The sequence below is a fragment of the Pogonomyrmex barbatus genome, unplaced genomic scaffold (assembly GCF_055798465.1).
Source record: "Pogonomyrmex barbatus isolate J1 unplaced genomic scaffold, ASM5579846v1 scaffold14, whole genome shotgun sequence".
Taxonomy (NCBI): domain Eukaryota; kingdom Metazoa; phylum Arthropoda; class Insecta; order Hymenoptera; family Formicidae; genus Pogonomyrmex; species Pogonomyrmex barbatus.
In genome coordinates this window covers 4,765,889-4,791,019 of record NW_028297110.1, presented here as the reverse complement: position 1 = coordinate 4,791,019, position 25,131 = coordinate 4,765,889, and the positions used below count along the sequence as shown (strand labels likewise).

General features: G+C 35.1%; 1 protein-coding gene across 3 annotated transcripts in view; it reads left to right on the top strand.

The window, feature by feature from the left end:
* Window positions 1-25,131, top strand: part of LOC105430765 (adenylate cyclase type 5) — a 106,276-nt gene that overhangs the window by 75,102 nt on the left and 6,043 nt on the right. For 2 of the 3 annotated variants that reach the window (XM_089073180.1, XM_089073182.1), the window contains 16 exons: window positions 2,932-3,081; window positions 9,394-9,515; window positions 10,433-10,525; window positions 12,928-13,074; window positions 14,877-15,035; window positions 15,333-15,581; window positions 16,089-16,248; window positions 17,171-17,268; window positions 17,547-17,631; window positions 18,277-18,393; window positions 19,135-19,272; window positions 19,803-20,041; window positions 20,615-20,753; window positions 22,073-22,292; window positions 22,814-22,962; window positions 23,433-23,762. In XM_089073180.1, coding sequence (XP_088929306.1) covers window positions 2,932-3,081; window positions 9,394-9,515; window positions 10,433-10,525; window positions 12,928-13,074; window positions 14,877-15,035; window positions 15,333-15,581; window positions 16,089-16,248; window positions 17,171-17,268; window positions 17,547-17,631; window positions 18,277-18,393; window positions 19,135-19,272; window positions 19,803-20,041; window positions 20,615-20,753; window positions 22,073-22,292; window positions 22,814-22,962; window positions 23,433-23,759 — 2,592 coding nt within the window. In that variant the 3' untranslated portion in view covers window positions 23,760-23,762. The remainder of the gene's footprint in view (window positions 1-2,931; window positions 3,082-9,393; window positions 9,516-10,432; window positions 10,526-12,927; window positions 13,075-14,876; window positions 15,036-15,332; window positions 15,582-16,088; window positions 16,249-17,170; window positions 17,269-17,546; window positions 17,632-18,276; window positions 18,394-19,134; window positions 19,273-19,802; window positions 20,042-20,614; window positions 20,754-22,072; window positions 22,293-22,813; window positions 22,963-23,432; window positions 23,763-25,131) is intronic. The other variant, XM_089073181.1, reaches the window with a different exon arrangement.

Below are 25,131 nucleotides of genomic sequence, written 5' to 3'. Positions count from 1 at the left end.
TTTGTCAGATAGCAAAAAGAAATCTCTCTCGAAATTTATTTTTCATTTTACTTATTTTCTTGACACTTGTCAAAATTGAAAAATTATTTTCTTATTTTGTCCTTGTTTTCATGCATTTTTTAAAAACTTTTTAATATGACTGCTTTAACATTTCCGAAACTATTACAATAATATTAGCATAAATTAAGTAATCTGTCAACAAATTTTAAATTAAAGAAGAGCTCTTGTGATCTTATCATTTTCGCATTATGTACCAGATCCTGTGGCAAACAAAGAGAGCAACCACTCATCCGAGACACACAACGTTTTTAAGATCTCATTTGCTAAACAAACGAGACAGGCGTTCGCTCTGCCTGCCTAAAACTTCGATAACAAGTTCCTTCGGGGGACTAAGTACCGGAGCGAAGGCAATGAATATTGACGCGAACTTATTTAAATATTGACCGATATGTAAACGAGTTTTCACTGGCGACCGGAAGCAAGTCGTCTCACGTCGTCGTCGCGTTTCTTCTGATTTCTCCGAAGCCCGGCCATCGATTTTCGTCGTCGCAAAGTCGACCGCCCCCTTAAATACCCATCTCGCCACCACGGCGTGAAAAAGAAAGCGAGGGTCGCCGCTAATCCTCTTCCATTTCACATTGTGCTTATTGGATCGTGTAACGAGAGCGCGTTAGGGCTCGGGGTCTAAAAATAAGGGCGGTGTCAATCGGTGGGTGAACCGCGAGAGATATTTATCGAGAATGAAATGCTTCCCCGCCTATCGCTTCCTATTCGAATTTCCTACACTCTGCATTGATAATCAATCTCGCGCGATATCTTAAATGTAAACTGTCAGGAGGAAGAAGATAAAGAGGAGAGAGACAGAAAGCAGGAGACAGACGGAAGAAACTGTGATTGATGGGCCTACCACTGATTTAACTGAATGATCGCTTAACTGATCGTAATAAAATATTCTTTTCGTTATGAGCATCTCTCGTCGCCACCGTAATTTATCTCTCCCGTAATTTCCTCTTGCTTTCATAATATTTTAATATAACATTTAAATTACAAATAAAAGAAAATAAATAACACCCATAATTCATTACCCTACGTTCTTATGTCTGTTAAAATTTTAATTGTAATATAGATTTATCCATGCACAATAAATTAAATTAAATAATTTCCATTCTACATGACTATAGATCACGTGGTAACAATCATAACGGACATTATAAAAAAATATTTGTCAAATTCATAAAATTTCCTCTTCATTCTGTATTTTCCTTTCAAATCGCGTAGCAAAATCGCGTAAAGCCGCCTCTCCTAGTGTCTTTTGCAGTGAAATGTGCAGTTTGCGGAAATTCAATTCCGCTATGTCTATGTTGATTCGTACGAATATATTTATCTCATCGTCGCTCGGTCCCTTTTGTTTAGACAATTCGCAGGCTGCGCCCGGCAAAATCTGCAAATGTCGGCGGGTACGCGACGCAACGCGCAAACGTGCCGGTCGTGCATCGCACGTGCATCGCCGCGGCTGCACGTGCGACGCATCCGATATTTGCCAGCGATAAAGCCGAATTGCCGAATTGCGAGCAACGCCCGATGGCTTACAAAGTCACTCGCGCGGCGACGCGGCGTGTCCGTTCGTCCGATTGCGGGATTCGCGCGTGTTTTTGCATTTTTGCATCGACATCGACAGTGCCGAAGGGCCGCGGCCAAATTGATTTTGATACGCAAAGGCAGAGCTTACACAACTGGTAAAATCCGTCATCCGTATAATATTCGGGCCGGCCAGTTTTCGGCCCGAAACCAAATATTAGCGAACGTGACAGTGACGTGACGAACGAAATTCTGGACGGCGACAAAAAGTTAAAAAATATTTTTCACCGAATTAATGCACATATCCTCGAGCATGGCGTTGACCTCGACCGTGATTTATGTGTACCATTAATCAAGCTTGATCACGCATGATTGTTTTTTTTTTTATGTATCCCTAACTCGGGTAATAGAGAGCGAGGAACTTTAAAAAGCATAATTTATTCATTATTTCCGGATAAATCTCATGTCGTAATAAATCGCGATATTACCGGATTAGCTCTTATAGCATGCGTTTTGACTGATATTTCTTTCTAATCTCTGTTAACACCTTTTCCATATACCCCAACATTCGCGAGGTGTTCTTCTTCATCCCTCTCCCTCTTCTTCTTCGACTCTTTTCTTTAATCTTCGCCCTTCCACTTTGCTAATCCAGTATTAAACTTTCTCTTCTTATTATGCTCCTTTCTACCCGATCCTCGGATTATGGCCACTGATCCGGCATTAAAACTCTTCTTAGCAGTCTCGTTCTCGATCCTCATCTTGTGACACTCGTAATCCACTCGTTCTTCCTCGTTCATGGATACGCATATAATTCTTTCGCTACAATCGAAAAATTATGATCCACCTCATTGTGAGTAATCCTTCTGTTTTACAAAGATAGATTTGAGAGAAAATTCTCTCAAGACAAATACCTCGTACTTTTGCATTAAGTTTCGAGAATGCGGACACCGAGTTTGTTCTTTTTCTTCTTAACTTACAAAATGTAATCTAAAAACTAGAGGAGAAACTTTCAGCAAAATTCTCTTTAAAAATTTTTACTAAAAAAAAATCTATTCATAAAATTTCTTTTAGAAAATCACTTTAGATACTAGTGTACCGTTTCTAATATGTTACTTTTGGAGTAATTAATATAGTAATATTAAAACGTGTCTATTCTTGATGAATTTTTGAAGTAAATCATATTAGCATAACATTTCTATGATAATGTTCTTTTTTTATTCAATGCTATCATTATAGATAAAGATCATAAATGTACGTAACAGAAATTAACGCAATTTGAGATGTAAAACGCTAGAAAAATTATAGCTGAGTTCAGCTGAATCTACTAACTGTAAAACTTTATTTCTATTTTAGCTGCTAAGCTCGATCGTGGTAGTTGGCGGGACGAACGTAGCCGGCGCACTGACACATCACCCTCGGGAATTGGCACAAAGACAGGCATTCCTTGAAACCCGACAATGTGTCGAAGCACGTCTGACCACGCAACGAGAGAATCAGCAACAGGTATGCACTGTATTTGCAAAAAATTCGTACCAGTTCGGACAGATTGACACAAATAATGTTCAACGTAATAAGAATAAATAAATATAACCGATAAAATTATCAATTTGAGATTATTAATTTTGAATGAATAATAAGAATTTATGAATATTTATTTAATAATAATAATAAAATTAATTGTCAAATTTATTAGCTTTGACGTAAACGGTTAAAAATAAATAAAATCTGATAATTTGTAAAGCCGTAATATTTCAAGAAAAGATTTCTGAACGTCGAACTTTCATCCAAAAAAATGAAGAATTCTCTTCGATGGATGAAAATGAAATAAAAAAAGAATCAAGAAACTGAAAGTTAATAAAGACCAGAAAATTTTAGATCTCTAAACTTGAAAATTAACTTAAAAGACAACGATGAAACTTATTTCTCGATAAGAAAAAGAAAACACGTAGAATATGAGGATACACGTGATACATGAGGACATTGGGAAATTTGATTTTTCCACACGTGTAACTGCTATAATGTATCTTGTCGATTGTTGAAGTTACAAACATATCGTTTAATAAAATCTCGTTTAAAACACTGTACGCTAAGGACAAAGTTATTCTCATTTAATATTTGATAGCAAGATAAATTTTAATCGCATATATTGCAATTCACGTATACTAAATTTTAACATAATGAGAATCATGTTTTAATCAAAAAAACTTTTCTCGTAATTTATATGATTTATGTAATTTTCGTCTATTTTCACAAATGTAGCGTCTATCTCATTGCGAGAGAATAGTTAAATAAAATATATCGAATAAATCTCGCTTTACTAGCAAATAAAATTGCATATACGATTCAGTTAATATTTTATATCGATTTTATAATGATCTTCCTCATTTTGTTAATACAAAGAAGATAAAAATTTTATTTATTAAAATAATTAATGATGTATTTATATTAATATATTTTCTCCTTTCTATGGATCTATCGTTTTCTCTATTTTGATAAACTGTTTTCATATTTTTAATCTTTTATATATTATAAAGAAATTCGGTCAATTTAAATAGCACAATTCTCTATTAATGTGAATGGTTATATTTGGAGATGTCACAGAGACTAATGGTTTCAACGCCCGATAATCTACTAATAGACATTACTAAAACCATGTCATGGAAGTAATGATCATTATAATTCCCATGATGCATTATTCCATCGGAATCTCGAATAATTGACACCTTTATTAATTATTAATGACACCATTAATGTTCATGTAAACCGCACGTGAATGCATAAAGGGAGTCCTATGTTGAGAAACCACCAATATTACCTGAATAACCTTAATTAAAAAACGATACAAAAATCATTATTGATAGAAATTGATATAAATTTATTTTAAATTCACATTCTAAAAAAAATTAAAAATACCTTTTACGAAGAGAAAATTTAGCGCTCTTATTATTTTATTTAGCAATTTTACATATTCTTGAAAGAAAATTAACAAATAATGGTTGTCAAATCAATGGCTTATAAAATTAGATGTTTTAATTTTCTCTTGTATATATCGCAAATTGCCGTGTAAATTTAAATTAATTTATAAATAAGATTTTAATTTCTAATTTACACAGAAGAAAATAAAGGCGACAATTCTCTGTTTTGCATTAAAATGTATAAAATCATTACCTCGTGATTACTTCGGTCAAAGCGCTTCTGTAGAATGTAGACTTGATGGAAGACATCTACATGAGAAAAATTTCACAGAATCAATTTCTTTTAAATTGATTGAGGATTTCTTTCAAGAATGCAATATAACCGGCGACGCTATTCCAGTTGAAAAATATATGTTAGGCAAAGACGGCTTTTAAAAAATGAAAATCACGACAGTAAATATTTCACGGGTTTTTCGGTCGGGCATTTTGGTGCTCTCAACAAACGCTCGGATTCTCGGAAAATCTTCAAGAGCGACTAAAGTACGTCAGATGCTGTAGTCAATCGCACAATATCTGGCGCGAATTCAATCAACCGTGGAGTTTGAAAGATGAAAACGCGCCGCTGCGGATCTGAGGCTCGCGTATAATATCGCGTTGTTGTCAGACGCGCGATTAGAAATCTCTCGCACAAAGAATTCAGGGTATGGCGATAACGAGCGATTCGATTTGGACTTCTATTCGGAGATATTCCAGAAAGGATTCGCCGATGGAACATTTCACGAGCGATCGCCGAGTGTATAGAGATGGATGTACGTAGAGAAAATACTCAGAATTTCACAGCGCATTCTCTCACTTTTCTGCAGATTTCTCAATAATTTCATAATCAAGTTTTCCGAAGCGAAAAAATATGAACGTCGAATTTAAATAGATGTTATTTTTCACAAACATGTTATTTTTCATTTGTAAAGTCACATTCGCGTCTCTCTTCGAATATCAAATTAATAGGTAATAACACGAATAAATTAAATAAAATTTTTAATAAATAACGAATCGAAAAATTATATTATTTCTAGATATAAAAGAGAATGTTTAATGACGTCCATGTTTCCTCAATCAGTGAAAATAAATAAGCAAATTTTCCATAAATTGTATTTCATACTCAGCCCGGCAAATGGCGAGAAAGGCATGGAGCATTTTGTGGAAGTTTATAAAAAGGAAAAGCTGAATATAAGTCAATATGCTGAATCAAACTACGTGCTCGCTGAATAATTGATTTTGTTCGATTCTTTGTTATTCGTGGGCGTGTTAAAAGCAACACGCTTCGCGCAAGTTTTATTCCACGGGACTGTGATATTGCGGCATAATTATTATTTTATGATACCACATGACGCCCGATATTCGCGCGTCGCTGTGCTTCATTGTTTATAGAACTTTGGCATTGCGCGTATTATTAAAATAAAACGACGTGTGCATCGAAAAGCGTGCGAATCCGACCGAAATACGGCGGTCGGGCAACAAAGTCCCCCGAGAGTGAATTTGTATCGCCTGAGTGTGTTGTCGAACAGTCGAAAAATAATAGACGAATTGTTTGCTGAGGCACGAGGGGCTTTAATAAAGTAGAGTGCGCCGATTGTTCATCAACTATTTTTCTCTTTTTTTTTTCAGCGTACTCGTATTTTTAGTCCCCGTTAAAGCGCCCCCCCCCCCTCCTAGTTAAGATAAACTTTTTAAACAAGAGCAAAATGTACTTTGGAACAGAAGCAACGTTTCCCTTATTTCTGAGACAAATGAACGAATGTAATTAACAGACTGCTCTAACTTTGTGACTACTTCATTTCACTACTACTATTCATTCGTTCTACTTACTTTCACCAAGACATTCTTGCCTTTACTTAGTTTGCTTTTTATTTCGTATTATCTGCATTTTCTTTTCTCCACTTATGTATACATTCTTATCGTTCTATTTATTTCCGTCGCAGGATATAATATGTAATAGTGCGCCTAATATGAGAACTAATAGTTCTTTGTGCGCTACATCCAAAGAGCTTAAAATATCGTTGTTATCCGATAGGGATCACGATCGGAATTTCTCTGATTACTCATTTATTTTCAGCGGCGAAGTACGAAAATAAATCGGAAACCGAAATAATCGCCGGCAGGCTGTGAGGTCTATTAAAGTCTATTAAAGATAGCGTCTTATCTCTCGTTAATAATCACGTGGTAGTTACGGTGGTGAGAGAGGCTTTATGTTATTAATCAGAAATCCGTGAACGGTCGCGATATCAATCAGCTATTGTTTCACGTTTGCTTGTTGATCGCTCACGGTTGTCTCGTATACGCGACACGCTGCCGTGTAACGTATGCGTATGCATTTAACAGTGATGAACATACACCGAGATGTCGATGTCTCATCCTCCTATCTCTGATAACCGAGACTCACCTCGATCGCCAGGAATGACGACGCGAATCGCGCTGCTGAAGCAATAGTAATAAGAGTTACGTCCCGCGCTGACATTGTGGAAAAGAAACATGAAATAATATACATTTGCTATTTTTGCGGAGTTTGCTTGTGCAAATTTAAAATTTCAATATTCATCAATCGGATTTATGCACATCGCCGCGATCTGATTACATTTTTACCTTTATAAATAACATTTATTCTCAAGTCAATCGCGTTTAATTTTAATTACAGCCTAATTTCGCTCTTTGTCTATTTTTAAACTTAATTCTAGAAAGAAAAAGGAGTCATATTTAGAGCTAAAGGTAGCCGACGTCGGAGAAATCAATATTGCAGAAATCCGAAAGAACGCCAAAGCCAAAAATGGCTCTCCAGGACCAATTTCCGGGATTGGAAGTAAATATTTATAACGAATTCCCAAGTAGGAATTTTACCGAAATATAATTAAATTGCTTCCATTGAGAACTAATACCAATTAAAGTCTATTTGTGCATTTGACGTTCAACTGGTAAAAACTCAACACTTAACTCCCGATCGGCTCGCCAACATCATCGGCGAAACAAGCGTGCGGCAGTTCGATAAAAATAATTTTGACGCTCTATAGAATCCGAGTCGAACCACGACGTGTCTGCATCACACGGGCTTACACGTCGCGATGCAGATTCTAAAAGCGCGCAACAACTACGTCCGCGCGTATCGATCATCAATGCGAGACTTGTCGAACGCGTCGTCGACTTTGCCTGCACTTGAGAGGTTCCCACGATGTTGACGAGTTCTACACGTTTCGAACAATACGTCGCCTATTTCGCACGTGCTCGCGTCGTGTGTGTGTGTGTGTGTGTGTGTGTGTGTGTGTGTGTGTGTGTGTGTGTGTGTGTGTGGGTGTGTGGGTGTGTGTGGGTGTGTGTGGGTGGGTGGATGGGTGGGTGGGTGGGTGGGTGGGTGTGTGTGTGTGTGTGTGTGTGTGTGTGTGTGTGTGTGTGTGTGTGCGTGCGTGCGTGTGCGTGCGCTACCGAGCCGTATTAGTTCAATGTACCGCGATCCCTGCGAACAGCAAAGATTACCGGTTATCGAAGGGCTGACATTCTTCCGCTTTAGCTCTATAATATCGCGATTCCACTTGGCAATCGTAGGAACGTGGTCTCGTGTCATTTTCCGCAACGCTCAACATTTGACGAGATTCCCGAGAGATATCACATGTTGGAAATACCGTGGGGAAAATATTAATTTTGTACAATTATATAATAATTATATAATTTTGTACAATTATATAATAATTATATAATTATATAATAATTATATAATTATATAATAATTATATAATTATATAATAATTATATAATTATATAATTATATAATAATTATATAATTATATAATAATTTTTAATTAAATAATTTCGTGACCAAACTACGCCAGATTAAACATACAGAATAGACGTTAGAATTCCGAAGACACAAAATTAATTTAAATCTAAACAAACACTTTTGTTATTCAATCGGAAAAAAATAATTTTAGGTAGGTTCTAAAAATTTGAACAGATCTGAAAATTAATTTTATTATTAGGTCATCAAAATTATTATGTAGGACATTTAAATATGATGAAAACACTGCAAATTTTTTTTTTACATTTCAGCAAATAATTTGAAACGTCCTACATATTTATTTTGATGACGACAAAATTATTTTTCGAGCGAAATTGTTCTTTCCGTGCAATTGTGATAAAATCACTCGGAGAATTTATTATTAAATTTAAAAGAGACTTTGACGCACATATGAATATCAAGTTGATATATCTATGTACATAACAAGCGTGCACGTGCATAGTGGATTAATAGTGTATAGTAGGTATTGAATAATGCACTTTAGCTCTTATGACTGTATTAATCTATTGTCCCCCAAGCTGGTCTATCCATTACGACCCTCCCTCCATAGATCCTTTAACAGGATATTGGAAGATCTATTCCAAGGATTAATTTAATGATGGCTGTTATTAATCCGTTACTGTGTTTGAGAGAAATTATTTGATACGTAATTTTATCAATAAATCCAAGAAAATATCCAATTACTTTCGATTATGCGATTTATCACAATATTAGTATGAGAGAAGTATGAATTTTGCCACGTAATTAATGGAACTATTATGAAAGTAAAAACAATTAAAAAAAACTTATTCAGAGAGAGTTGCAATCTAATTATTATACACAACATCTGGAATTTCGCAAACTTCTGCAGTTTGCGTGTTACATTCAACAAATAATACATATAAATAATACTTTATTTTATATGTGTATATTATTAAATTCCTACTTTTTCATTTATTTTCGTGGACATTTTTATGCGCACGTGGACGTTTTTATCGTCTCTATTTTTATTTCTTCTAAATTAAGCCAAGTACAAACATACTTCTATAATGTTGACTTATTATTTTTTTTTTTTTTTAGGAGAGGCTTTTGCTCAGCGTATTACCAAGGCATGTCGCCATGGAGATGAAAGCCGATATAGCCGGAAAGCCGAAGGACACGATGTTTCACAAAATTTATATTCAAAGACACGAGAACGTCAGGTATGTTGCATCGATGGTCTGCGAACGAATAGCTTAAGACGCGCACCTTAAAAAAGAAAGAACTAAGGTGTCACTCCGATAACGCCACTTTGACATTTTGCAAATGAGACCCAGTTTCGCTTTGTTACTAAGCTGAAAGGAATTTACATAATTATTTTATACCTTGTGTTCTCCGTGTATGCTCGCTACTTAAATTGGAATTCGCAGCAGGTTAAACTTTGTAATCTCTCCTTGCGGTACAGCGCAGTCTTTTGATTGTCATAAAAGCTACACTTTTTTTTAGGAATTTTTTTTTCCCCTTAAAGAGGAAGACTTGTGCGGACATTGTAAATTATAAATTAAAAAATTAGAGAACGTACATATTTTTAACGTATTATAATTTCGATATTGATCGATATTATGACACCATAAGTAGTTATAATATAAAATAGGATTATTATAACTAATTATACTATCGTGAACGTTTTACTACATGAGAAGCGTAATCATCCCATAATGCACTCATGCCAGATGCTTCAAAATCTGACGATTTACCAGAGTGCTCTACACGCGATATGATAAGCACACGTGGCTGCGTAGAGAGAATTCTAGATTGGCTTGAAGTGGGTTGAAATGTTACATCCAATCTCTGGCGTCTCACCAAGCTCAGGTCAATCTAACTTAATCGGCAAATTCGCAAAGAGCAAATGTCATGTTCATTTAACTTCACTGGATTTCCGCGAACTTGCGGACAATTTTTCATTCCCAATTTCCCCTTTCCAAAATGTTTGACTCGACACTTCCTCCACGGCCCGTTTAAGGTCTATTAAAGTCGAAGTAATTACTTTATAAAAGTGTTCAAAGATTATTTACATGAAAGATTAATTTGAAAATTATTTAACAGACATAATTGACTCTCTTCTACTTAAATATTTCAGCATTTTGTTTGCCGATATCTGTGGATTTACCTCGCTCTCCGATCAATGCACTGCCGAAGAGCTCGTCAGATTGCTCAACGAACTTTTTGCACGGTAGGAAACATTACAATTAAATAAAATAATCATTGTTTATCCTAATAATCATTGGTTATCCTTCATAAAAAATGTATTGAGATATAAATAATTTTTAATTAAATTGCCAGTACTATTAATAATCCTAATGATTTTAATGATAAAAGTATTACACTAAAAATTTTTTTACATCTTTCTATATAATTATATCATTATATATATATATATATATATATATATATATGTGTGTGTGTTTTTTTCAATAAATTTTCAATTATCTTTTTAATTCTTTTCTGCTAATTATAAATTTCTCAAAAAAATATAGACATAAAATTAATATTTTTAAAGATAAAATCATTATTGTATAACTTTGCCATTAAAAAACGCAATTTTAACACATCGATAAATCTCGAAAAACTTAGTGAGCTATTCTATCACAATCATGCACGTATTGAAACTATATATTTTTAGTTTTATATTCTATTCGAAATTTTTTTTATTTTTATATTCTATAGAAAACGTTTAGAAGAAGCGTAGCGGATTACTGTATTCACGAATATTTCCACCTGTTCGACTCAATTGAAATATCAATTTCTTTTCGCTCGACGCATTTCTATCTTTAAAGCCTTGTAAATATTCCTTCGATTTATCCTCTGGATATCTACATATAGAAATCCTCCTTAAAATCTCGCGAATAGATTACGCTTTGTCAAAGATCAATTTCGAAATACGTTCGCATTTTGCAAATCCCATGCCTGTTGTAATCTTCAAATTAAATTAAGGTCATCGAAAATCTAGCTTTGACTTAATTACATTTACTTATGGAAGACAGATGTGATGCTTGATCTCGATAATATAAAATATTTTCGCAAAAAAATTATTCATATTAAAAAATGGTTAGTATAAAATTATTAATATAAAATAATTCAGAAAAATTATTTTATAAAAATAGTATTTCTTGAATGTTCATATTCAAAATCGATTTTTGAGTCTATGTTCATTGAGTCTGAATGAAATTTTGCTCTTTATCTCTGATGAATACCATCAATCTCGCGCTTGTATCAAGAATTTTTCAACGCTCTTCACACTCTCGAAGCTTCCCTCGATCGAATCGTTCTTGTTCCTGTGTTACAAGTGCTCGAAAAGACTTTCGATAATTATGGATTCCTAGCGACTTTTCGGGTCAATAGGCTGTACTTATTCTACTACCAAGAGGAATTTGCTAAAAGGTCATAAAGGCGGCTTTCCCCGCGATGATGTTCGCTTTCACGGTAGGTAACAATACAATCGAGAGATCAATATTCTGCGACGCTTTCATTCTCGCAAAGAAAGAAAAAAATATCCCTTCGAAAAAGTACTATGGGGGAAGGAGAATATGAAACGTCAACGTAAATAACGTAAATAACATCATTATTAATAACGATTTTTCCCATTTCGTTCTCGTTTGATTAAAATTACATCCCATTGGGCAGATCGAATCAGCGAGCTAATCATCCGCGGGCATTTTTTATGCAGGACGTGTTTGCTCAACATACGGGTTCTTTTATGCATTTTGTATAAGCCAATAAGTGGATAGATGTTGCGTAGTAACACACGGCAACATTTCGATATTAATATTGGAGTGGAGAATTCTATTACCTTTCAAAGACTTAGTGATAATGCGTTAATAATTGAATGATTTAATTACTATTCGGGTTGCGTTGCACGCAACTCCGTGGGGACTTGTTATTTCGTAGGTATCATGCTAAACTAGATTAACATAATACACACTACGCGTTACGCGGATTTGGCGCACGTGTGAAATATTAATATCGTCCTTCTGGCGCCCTGAATTAATTTCGTATAATACGCGCCGCGCGCGCAAAGCGCAACGTTACTGAATATCTAATCTGGATAAACCGATTATTCCTCCGGTTTATTAGTGTCCTTACTTTTGACACGCCGCATCTCTCTGCCGTTCTGAATTAATTTAACACGCTAATGTATTTACCCCACATAATTCCGTTCAGTGTCAATGCCGAGTAAAAACGAGATAATAATAGTAATAACGTCAGAAATTCAGAGATTCGATTAAGAATCTAATCGGATTTTTTTTTTTTTTTTTTTTTTGAAAAAGTCGAAATGGCCAAGTATGGCAAAGATGGAAAATCGTACGGCATGCTTAACGGAAAAATATTACAAAGAGTTAGTACACGTGCGGAATTATGTGAGGAAAAGTAGCTAGTATTTTCGTGCACGTTGTTAGAAAACTGACTTCTGCGGAAGTCGATTTGGCTGGAAAAGTCAAAGATCAGCATAATATTTCCAGGAAAAGTATTTCTCTCTCTCTCTGGCTTCTTTGATCTGGAGAGTCGACGCTCGATACTTAGATTTCCTTAGATATTGTAAATAATTGTTGTTGAATTCTCGGAAATATCCCGTAGGTTTGACAGGCTAGCCGCTGAGCACCACTGCCTCAGGATAAAGCTCCTCGGAGACTGTTATTATTGCGTTTCCGGGCTTCCAGAGCCACGGCCCGACCACGCTCACTGTTGCGTAGAAATGGGATTGGACATGATCGATGCAATAACGTAAGTCTGAACGTTCCTCCACCTCTCACGCAATAGCTCCGTTAAGCCTCCGTCATACACATACTTTATCATCTGAGAATAATGCCGCTGCTCCGTCCACATATTTTCGAACAATATATACGATATAACGAAAGCGTAATCAATAGGTCAGGACGTATCGCATTTAAAATTAAAAAACGACAAAATAAATCTATCATACGTTCCATCAGCGACGTCAAAGATCCACTCATAATACTCCTTATCTTGGCTCGGTTGATACCGAACAAAGGAAACACGAGATAAAAATAGCCGAGGACAGAATCTCAAAAGCTGCAGAGGGAAAGGGGTAGACGGACACAAAGGGAGGAGAGACAGAGAGGAGGGGGGGGGGGGGAAAGAGATACATAGATCAAAGTAACATCCGAGCAATAAAGATGCTCTCGCTCGGATCCGCGAGACGACCGCGCGGAACTTCCGGCGCGGCTGTTACCCGTGCGCGCAACATGTCGTGTCTCGCTCGTGTTTTCGCGTTTCATCGTCAAAGAGCAGATTTCCTCGGAGAGCCGAGCAATATACATGCTCGCGATTGAGGTCGATTCGCGTCGCCGTGAAAGGTCCGTGGAAATCCACAGGTCACCGCACACACGGATAAACTCCCCACGAGTACTCGCGTTTAAATTTCAATTCGAGAAACTCGCGTTAACCCTTCGTCGTTAAATCTCTCTTCGTCAAGCTCGGCGCTGCTTCATCCGCGATTCATCGAAATGGTTTCCCGCTTGCAAAAACTTTTGTCGGAACGTTCGCATGCGATAAGATATACGAATAATCGCGTGTGAAAAGCCACGTGCGGAAGAGCGTAGGAAGGACCGAAGGGCACAATCATTGTAATTGTCCAATTAGGGATGTATTATATTTATTTTTATTTATAATGAATACAATTTTATTGTATAATAATAATAGTAATTTATTTATTATATAATAATTATTATTAATCTATAGATTTTTCTAGATCGCTTTTAAAAGTAATGCAAAAATTTTCCGGCGGTTTAGAACCTGAATTAAAAATTATTTAAATATAAAATAGAAATGCACTTTAACGGAAATGTAATTCAGAAAAAAATGACAAAAAAAATCTCAATTTTTTTTACATAAGTTAAATATTCAACATGATTTATAAAAGTTCTATTGTGAGAGATTAGTTGGTTTGTAAATAAAAATTTAATTTTTATTAAAAGTACAAACGAAACGAGTGTTGATTCCAATAAAATTAAATTTTTATTTGTCAAATAATCTCTGCATCGCAATGAAACTTTACGCAAATAATTTTAAATACTTAAAATATTTATATTAAAAAAATTAAGATTTTTGTCATTATTTCTTAATCTTTATTAAAACACATCTCTACTTATTTATTTAAATATAATTTTTAATCCATGTCCTAAGTCGCCGCTAAACTTTTTTATATCTCTTAAATACGATTTAGAATAATCGATTTAGAATCTGTAAGTTTTTCATAATTTCTTCAGTCTAAATATAAAAATTATAAAAATAGACCTGATACATCCTTAAAGCGGATCTATTGTCACGAAAAAAAAAAAAATCAATGTTCGCACGTAATAGTTCTTTCTTGTTTCATCAATAATAAAAATACTCGAGAACTTTGCCAACAGTTGGAGGCTTTGGGTATCAGAGTAGCGTTCATCGAATATAACTTAACGACGAGAAAGTTTGTTTCGCGTCACAAACTCGGATAATAGTTATCCGTCTACTTCCGCACCTAATAACAGGGCAAACAATAAATTCTCGCATTCGTATCTCCGTAGATTGGTACGCGAGGTAATGGCCGTGAACGTGAATATGAGAGTCGGAATCCATACGGGCCGGGTTCACTGCGGGGTCCTCGGTCTGCGAAAATGGCAGTTTGATGTTTGGAGCAACGACGTGACCCTAGCCAATTACATGGAGAGTGGAGGGATACCTGGGTGAGTACAAGCAATTTTGCTCGAGGTTTGTCAACCCTCCAGTTAACTTGGTTGACTTGCCTTCGAGTCGACTCCGAGACTGGGGGAGGGGTGATAAATTACCGGTGATATATCCCGTATAATTCTGCCCTTTTCACTTTGATTCGTATAAAACTTTTCGAACCTTGCGAGCGTAATTTTAAATAAAAGAAGCCTATCGCAAACATGTTGTAAAACGTTGTTGAACGAAAATTTTCTTGATGTCGGATCGTTACATTGACGAAGCTAATATTAGTTGGAAGATATGATATTTCGCAGACGTGTACACATCACGAAGGAGACTCTAGATTGCTTAGGCGGATATTATGAAGTCGAAGAAGGCCGCGGGGGTGAAAGGAACGCGTATTTAAAGGACCATAACATCAGGACCTACTTGATTGTCCCGGGAGACACATTTAAGGATAACATAACTAGTTCCGGGATGCGAAAAACTTTCCCAGCGAATGGTAATGTGTCCAAAGAGATGAGGGTTATGGGCCACGGCTCGCAACACGGAAAACAGACTAAGTAAGCGCTCTTCCATTAACGCTAATCTTTTAACTCTTGATTTGATTAAAACGTCGTACAGCTCATAATTTTTCCTTAAATAATTTTTTGAAAATTGCCAACAATTTCACTGAACAAAAACGTTGCGAAACATTATCTAATTATAGCAATTAGAAAACAATTGCAATTGTAAGTATTATATTTGCAAATTCCAATTCCTGCAAGGCTAATGTCATGCAAACGATTATAAAATAAATTAATTATATAATGGTTTATATTAAAAAAAAAAAGAAATAATTAAAATAAATAATTAAAATAATAAAATAATTAAATAATTAAAATAAGTAAAATAAAATAGAAATAATCGAAATAAAAATTCGTACTTATATCGTAATAAGTAAATAAAAAGTAATGTGATTCTTAATAAATAAATGTGCTATTGGATTGGATTCATGTCACAAATAAATGTCGAGTAAATTACGATGTAATGTTTTACTCAAATAATACATGCCGCGTATGTTTCAACAGATTAGGCTTCGGTGAAACTATCGAGGGCGAAAAGGATCCCGAAGATGAAGTGAACGAGTACCTGATGAGAGCGATCGATGCTAGAAGCATAGATCGATTAAGAGCGGAGCACTGTACGCCCTTTATACTGACATTTCGAAGACCGGATGTTGAAGAAAAGGTAACGAACATCGTGAAACGAGTAGTACGCTTCGAATTAAAGTGAAATTAAGTACAGCATTATCGTAATCGTTGAACTACACTACACAATTGGAATGAGGATAATGAAGGCTTATCAATTTGCCAAGAAATGTATTAGGATTATATTGTTCTTATTCTTATTATATTATTCTTATTATATATTGAATACTCGCTCTTTATCGCTCTTTTATAACATAAAAATCTACAGCATAAAAAAGATTTTTACATTATAATTATCCTTTTTAAATTGGGTCACGTCACTCGAGAATAATTAATGCATTCAATTGTTTCAATCAGAATATAGTTCAATGATCGCAACATATTGAATTCGTTACAAAACATGTGCATTTATTTGACATTTTTTTAAATAATTTCGTATTGTTTGGTAAAATAAATTTCGACACGGTAATTTCCTTTTTTGTGAATTCAAGCAATTTATTAAAATTATTTCCAAGTTTCTATAATAAAAATTCTATTCTTATAGTACATAATGTAACCTTTTATAAAGTGGACTTCACTGGAATTTAGAAATTTATTTATTTTGATAGATATATGATATTATATATATATATGAAATATAGCTGTAATTGTGTACCGAATTGTCCCACGTATGCATTAACGCGACCAATCGGTACAGTAATCCATGTTAATAGAAGATCGTTTAAATTTAATTTTGGTTAATTCGCTAAGCGTGCACTTGGATTATTCGGATTCCACGTAATTTAATCGCGCGCTGTATGTAATCGATTTAACGGAATACTACATTTTCTCGTCGAGAAGAAAGTCCACATCGAAATTGCCCGCGGAAACCGATGATTAAAAGCACATCCGTTAGCAGTAAACAGCTCGTAATAAAGAGAAACAATGCGCGATATTGCAATTGTTTTAATAACCTGTTGCAGTACTCGCGCGAGAGGGACAGGATGCTCTCGGCTTATTTTGTGTGCTCCGGTTTCGTCTACATGGTCGTTGTGGTCGCAATAGCCATCACCCTCGCCGGGTAAATACACGTGCCAATAAATCCTACCATCTATATAGCAGAAGCGGTATCTTTCTTTTATTACACTCTCGAGACCCGATGTGTAAAGTCTACTCGTACTTCACTAGCGTCGAATTGTCCTTCGTTCCAATATTTATGGACACTTCTGTGAAAATCGTTCGATAACTTAGTCTGAGCCGGCATAAATCTGATGATAATGTACACGGAAGTCGAAAGATGTATTATAAAAAGGAACTCGTGAAAGTCGCGTTAAAAGTGTTTCCTTTTTGTCCTCGTAGGAGTGTATACTTTTACATTTGCACGGCGATTAGCATATTGGTGATAGCCTTGGTCAATGGCATCTTATTGGCGGAAAAAAACGAGGTAAGAGCATCAAATTCTCCGCATATTTCAATGTGTGTGTATATATATATATATATATATATATATGTATATATATATATATATATATGAAATTAAAATAAATAAAATATTATAAAAATAAAATTATGAATGTGAATATGTGTGTTTTATATTTACGAAGCATGTGTGTGTGTGTGTGTGTGTGTGTGTGTGTGTGTGTGTGTGTGTGTGTGTGTGTGTGTGTGTGTGTTATATTTGCGAATAAATATATCTATATATATATATATATATATTCGCAAATATAAAACGACATATATGTATATATCTTGATGTTCTTTTTGGGCAAGACCACATATTCCCAGTACCACTTTTCTTCCTCGTGACTAATATATAAGAATGTACAAACGTCAGTCAATATACAAATGCGATATTTGAATAAATTGCGTGATACGTCACGTACGTTGGGTCGATGACGAAACTCTTTAGAAGAGTGCCACTTCCTCTTGACCCTGATCAAATGGCAAACTTCCAGGTCACTGCCGAAATCATCGATCTCAGGTCGTAACGCATCCATCGATCTATCGATGATCCCAGGGATTTTGCCCTCTATTTAACTAATTTAATTAGTCGAGCGGAAAGAGAGTAATTGCCCGCTCTGCTTTACAGAGAGTGCCAAAATGGATGAGAACCGTGGCGTTGCAGATCTTCGAGAATCGCATCATCGCACAGAGCATCGCGTCTATCGTCGTGTTTCTGACTTTCATCACGGTATTATCGCCGCTGGTGAGTAATCAAAGCTTCTAATGCGATCATTATTTTTTGTTAAACATTTTGCTTCCTAATTACGCTTCTCGTCTATCACGAGAGCAATAATTTCTTTACGTTTTAACAAATAAAACGTAAATGTAATTCTAAATGAATAAAAAGAAACCTTAATTGAGATTATTAAAAATATAAAAATTTGGAACTCCGCCGGATATTCAAGCGGATAAAGTTGTTTAAAGTTTAAATGATTCAAATAATTCAAAAACTTTAGGATATACGAGAATTCAAGAAATATGCGATCCATTAGTCTTGTGAGATATTAATCACGCGTAATATTGAATAAATGATTTATTCGTAATGTCGCGCAGCTTTCGCTATATGCATCCCCCCCCCCTTCTCTCTTTTTCTCTCTCAATTTCGTTTTTATAAATCCAATAACCCATCCCGTCGTTTGCTCTGAAAAACTCGTTATGCCAAAATTATAGCGCGACGTGAAATAGAGCCTTCCGCGCTAAAACTTTCGGCAATAAATCGAACGCGTGCGTCGATACTGCAATTAATCATAAACGCTCTGGAATAATAATAATATTGCCGTAAACGTTCGTGATTAAATCACAAACGGATAGAGATAACATCGGTCAAACGGCGAATTGTGCATTTTCCGTGAGTGATCAAATGTTCTGCATTCTGTATTGTAGTAAAATAGTGATAACGATCGATAACGTGGACGATGGTCCACGTCGCTTTTTTTCGCTGCAGATTACATTGGACGGAAGTGAGGCTTGCGTGAGCAATAACACTTCGCCTTTCTGGCTGGATGAGAGCCCCGGCGTAATGAGAGTATCGACAAAGAGTGCCGATGCCGCCGGTAGTTGTTATTATATCCTTTTCTGCGATGTAAGTTAAACATAAATGTGACGTCGGCGTTGAGATAAAAAGATATTAATTATTAAATGAGCGTTCTCTCGAAATCGTCGTGAAAAACAACGCGGATAATGTGCAGAAAAACAGAGATATTTCAAATAAAGAGATTACACATTCTGAAAAAATTACTGTGTACGAGTCTCACGAATGCATAATCTTTTAATAAGAGTACTAAGCACTCTTTTATACTAAGTACTCTCTCATTCACGTACTACTTTAATAAGAGTAATAAGTCCATACATAATTCACGCAAAATTTATGTTAAATTTTTAGCGATTAAAAGAATTATGTTTTAAACATAAATTATTATACTGAAGAACGCATGTCGACTGTTCTCGACGCGAATCACGGATTTGCAATAATAATAATAATTTACGGAAAACAATTTTTGCGAAAGCACGAAAGTTCGCGATAATTCGTAGAAAACAACATTTTCGAAAGCACGAAAGTACGAAAATTTGGCTTCCACTGTGATGTTCCGCAATCGCAACCGCTGATTGCAGCTGTTTCCGGTTCTGGTGATGCTGGTGATGGTAACCTGTGCGGTGTACCAGATCCTAACGTCGGTCTTTAAAGTAGCCGTATTGAGCATCGTTGTGGCTTGTTATCTCGGGGTCAGCATTTACCAGGCACTAAATGAGGACAACGTCGAGCCCGCTGGAAGATGGCTGGCGGGTGTACTGGTGGTTTTCTTCATGGCCTGCCTAGTGGCACACTCTCAGCACACAGAGGCGACCTACAGGTTCAACATTCGTGCTTATACCGTACATACGTTTGCCTCCCCCTCCCTCCCCTAAAAAAAAAACTTACGCAACGTCAGAGCTCGTAGATACATACCGAACTTGTTCACTATACATAACTCGAACTTGCACGTTGTAAACGTTGTTTGAGGCCCCCGTGAAATTTCCCACGAGAGCGCTCATCTCGTGAGCGAACAATGTCGCGGATCGACGATCTCACGAACTGATTTCCGCGGAATAATTTCATAGTCGAGATAGGAACCGCGTGTATACACAGCCGTACGGAGAGCCGCGAGCAAATTTATACACGGGATGCCTCGTGAATACGGTGACATCTTGAAACTTAATTAAAGTAAACACGTATCCGGAAGAGTACAATTGTGATATACGAATTGATCAGAATTTACCAATTGAAAATACGCGGTATGCAGCGCGCGATCGAGAAACCTCCCCCCCCCCCCCACCGATGTCGATATACTTAATAAAACATCCTGAAAATACGATACAATTTCGCGAGATATTTTTCATGGCAGATATAGGCGAAGGATATTGACGTGTTCTGTATACAAATACAGATTGGATTTCCTGTGGAAGTTGCAAGCGACCGAGGAGAAGGAGGAAATGGAACACTTGAAGGCCTACAACCAGAAACTGCTCGCGAATATACTTCCGGAACACGTGGCCGCCCATTTTCTGTCTACTGTCAATTCAGACGTAAGCTCTATTTCTATTTTTAAACAAATCCAAAGAAATCTTTTGGAGAAAAAATTTAACGGGTTTTTTTAACGCTCTGTTCCATCAATTTTTATTAATTTTAATTTACTTTATCTTTTACTAATTCTTAGAACTTGAAAGAAATAAAAAAATTAATTGAACCGAGATTGAAATTAATTTATATTGGATAATATAAATGCGTCAAATGCTGTAAAATGCTATCAGGTTGTTATACATTATACATTTCTGAATTAAAGAAAACAATTTGAATATTTCATTGCAGCATATATATTTGGCCTAATTAGTGATCGATTCTCTTACCATGCATACTACTGCATACGTGTTCGAGACACAATGGACATAAAGACTAAGATATTCACAATACATTCTGACATTTCCTAATGAGGTTACGCGATTATAGATTAAACAGCAATTTACAACTAGAAGATGGATGTAGAATAAAGTCTCTTATTGTACATTTTAAAGTTTACCTTAATAAAGTTTACCTTAATTGACTTTCAACTTTCTCATAAGTTTCACATTAGCGACATTTTCATAAAAGCAATATTTGTTTCTTTATTCTGCCATTCTAATTAAATGGCAAGCGTAATAATTATTAATTTTAAACAATGTCATATAACCCTCCGGTGCCGCATAAAGATCATTTGTAACGTCGTGTATTTAATTAAGTTACTGTTAGAGTTTCACCTTAGTTTTATATGTTAACTACATAAAGACTCTTAACAACCATCATGTTAAATCATTCAATTTCCAAACTAAATTTCAATGGTATTTATTCATTTTCCTAATTTGTTATATCCTATTCAGAAGCGACTCTAAATTTAATATAACAAGTTAGACATCAAATATATATCAATATCATTTGCTCGGAATTTAGTCATAGTTTTATTTATCTTCGAATCCAACAAGAGTCCTAAGAATCAAACTAAACAGTCAAAGAAAAGATTTTTTTATATACTATAAATTTTAAATTAAAATAATCGAAGTAATTATTGTTGTTAAAAAATTAGTCTGTTTATTCTTAATTATTTTGAAAATAATTATATTTAACAATATAATTAACAAATATAATTATTTTCAAAATAACTAAAAATAAATGATTAATAAATGCTAATTTTTTAATAATTATGTTGATCAATTTAATTTAATATTTATGATGTATAAAATCTTTTTATTAACTGTTTAATTTAATTCTTTATTCTTGGTTAAAGTAAAAGATTGGTGTCAAAAAGTATCAGATCTTATTTTGTAAAAAGATTATCCACGGAAAAACGATGCAATTGTTGATTGTTTCGCAGGAATTATATCATGAACAATGCGACTTTGTGTGCATTATGTTCGCTTCGATCCCGAATTTTTCGGAATTTTACGTCGAGCTCGAAGCGAATAACGAGGGCGTGGAATGTCTCAGGCTTCTCAACGAAATCATCGCTGACTTCGACGAGTTACTCGCCGAGGAGCAATTCAAGTACATCGAGAAGATCAAGAGTACGGGTGCTACGTACATGGCTGCTTCGGGTATATTCCTTGTTAAAATTTCTTAGCGACATTGCCACTCGATCAGTCTTTGACTCGCCTCCAAAGTCCATTTTTGCGCCATCGGCTTTTATATCGTCCCGGAAAAGAACGACGTTGCGTGTGCGATTAATTGCTGGGCCAATTAAACTTGAAATAATTAGATTAAACTAACTTGATTTCCTCTAATTTGATTTAGTGACTCGTACAGAATAGATTGGCGAAGATAATGGAAATTCGCAAGAATAAATGACAAAATTCATTATCCTCATTGTACATCGATACGATAACTAGCTTTTAATTTATATATTTGTTTTTGTCAAATATTCCTCGTTAAATTCACGTCAAAAATCCTCCGTTTTAATTCTCGCAGTTTCTCTAATTGCCCGAAGGTAGATCTAATTTCCCATGACCGCTTGACTTTTCGCGCAATTTCCTAACAATTTCCTAACAACGTGGTTTCTTTATTCGAATTATGGAAGATATTGCGCGATCTTCACCCTTATTTCTTTCTGTTGTTTTAGGGCTAACGAAAAGCACCCGCGACATGCGGGATTTCAAACACGTGATTGCTATGGCGGATTACGCTCTGAGGATTCGCGAGCAGTTGGCCTATGTCAACGAACACAGTTTTAATAATTTTCGCATGCGTGTGGGCATCAACATCGGACCGGTAATAATAAAGAATATAAAACGAGCAATTTTCGATCGCATGTGTGTCTTTTTGTAAATAATTCATAAATTATACTCCATCGACGAGTAAAAATACGGAGACATCGAAAACTTGAGAAAATACTAGTTCGCCAAAATTACATTTTACATTCTATCAATTTTAATTAAATTAATTCAGAAAGTGAAAAACTAAATTAAATAACGATTTCTTTGAAAATTTTATATTATTTAATTTCATATTTTAAATTCAACATAAATATATTTTTTGAAATATTAAAAATATACTTTTAAAAATTAAAAATTTTTTATTTTTCAAATAAATTGTTTCGCGCAATTTTTTCTAAATGTTCTCTCACAGAAAATTTCGTCTGTATTTGACACTCGAGCTCAGCTGCGAGAAAGAAAATCTCGGCAAAGCTGACGCGGATTTTCAGGCGCAACGAGACTCAATTCGCGACGTGAATTGCGCAGGTGGTCGCCGGCGTGATCGGCGCCAGGAAGCCGCAATACGACATCTGGGGCAACGCCGTGAACGTGGCTTCCAGGATGGATTCTACGGGCGTGTTAGATGGAATTCAAGTCACCCAGGAGGTTCGCGATATTCTAGCGGCTAAAGGATATCCCCTCACGTGCCGCGGAACGATTCAAGTCAAAGGGAAGGGCAGTATGATAACTTACTTCCTGGACGGGCCGAGGGACAACACCAAGTCCAACCAGATAGACGTCGTCAAAACGAATTCCAACAACAACACCGACGCGACAGAGAAGACGGTCAACAATAGCAGCGGGACTGTCTGATTGGTATTGCCTAATAATTCATTAAGTTAATATTAAAAATCTCTTTTTCTAAAATTTTTCTCTCTCTTTTGGAAAATAGAATTTATCATAGCAATTTTGATAAGTAAAGCCTAGACTAACTTCAATTTCACTTTTTGTATTTACATACTTAATAAAATATTAATAACCAAATTATTTAATTAAAGTATGAATAATAAGAAAGACATGAAAAGAACGTAATGTCGCTAAATGTCTGAAAGGAGAAAGGCCGTTTGATGTTATCTCGTGGCCAAACTCGGGACTCCATTCCTATCGTGATCGATTTGCTAAATACGTATGATGCATGTTCGATGCAATTTACATTATGGCATCACAATCGGCCGCATAATCTCGCGATAAATTTGGATTCGTGAAGGGAGAAGGAATGCAAAGGGTAGTTATTATCTTGGGCGAAGTAACTCGTAGTAATATCGTGGATATCTATTCGAAATATTCTGCAAATTGCTGCCTAAGTATGCGAATATCATGCTTCGCAATCATTTTGTAATCGTACTTTTAACTTTCTCTTAATATACATCAATTAATAGTTTAAAAATATTTTCATCCATTTTCTATTTTTATACCATCCGTTTAACGTATGCCGTGCAATTCGATGATATTAAAAAATTACAAGAGCGCTGTACGTTAAATATTTCATTTCGATCGATACTATTTCGCAGCAAAATATTTCAATTTATTAACAAATAGATATTAGTTATATAAAACTATAATATTTTATTAGCTTCTTAAGTTTGATTAACTTCAATATCGGGATATCGATTTATTAAAATGTACGACGTTTGTTTAATTCATGATGCTATCTGTGCATTTCCAAGATTTAATATATTTTTATTTTAATATGTTTTTCAATAGAAGTAAAAAAATATTAGAAAAATAAATTCCTTCAGGAGCAATTTGTTTATTTATATTATTTATATTATTTATATATTATATTTATTATTATTATATTTACATTATTTATACTATTTTATTTTTGTATATTATTTATCGATATGCCTTTTTCCTTGCGCGTGTGGATATTTCTATTTATTATTTTATATCTGTATAAACTGCGATGAAAATTTTATCTGTAGTTGGAATATTGCGCTACATCTTGTTAATATAAAGATGTTGTTACATCTTTCGTTGCGACAATTTACCACGGAATTGAAGTGTTCCAATAGCTAGGAGATCGTTATATAACACTTTCAACCATATCGTTGCATCAGACAAATACGCGCGTACTGACGAAGGCACAATCAGTTGCACAACAAATGTTTTTCGTGCGAGAGCAAATCTTGTAAATAATAGTAAAAAAATCTTGTTATCATGAAAAACTTTCATTTAGTGCGAA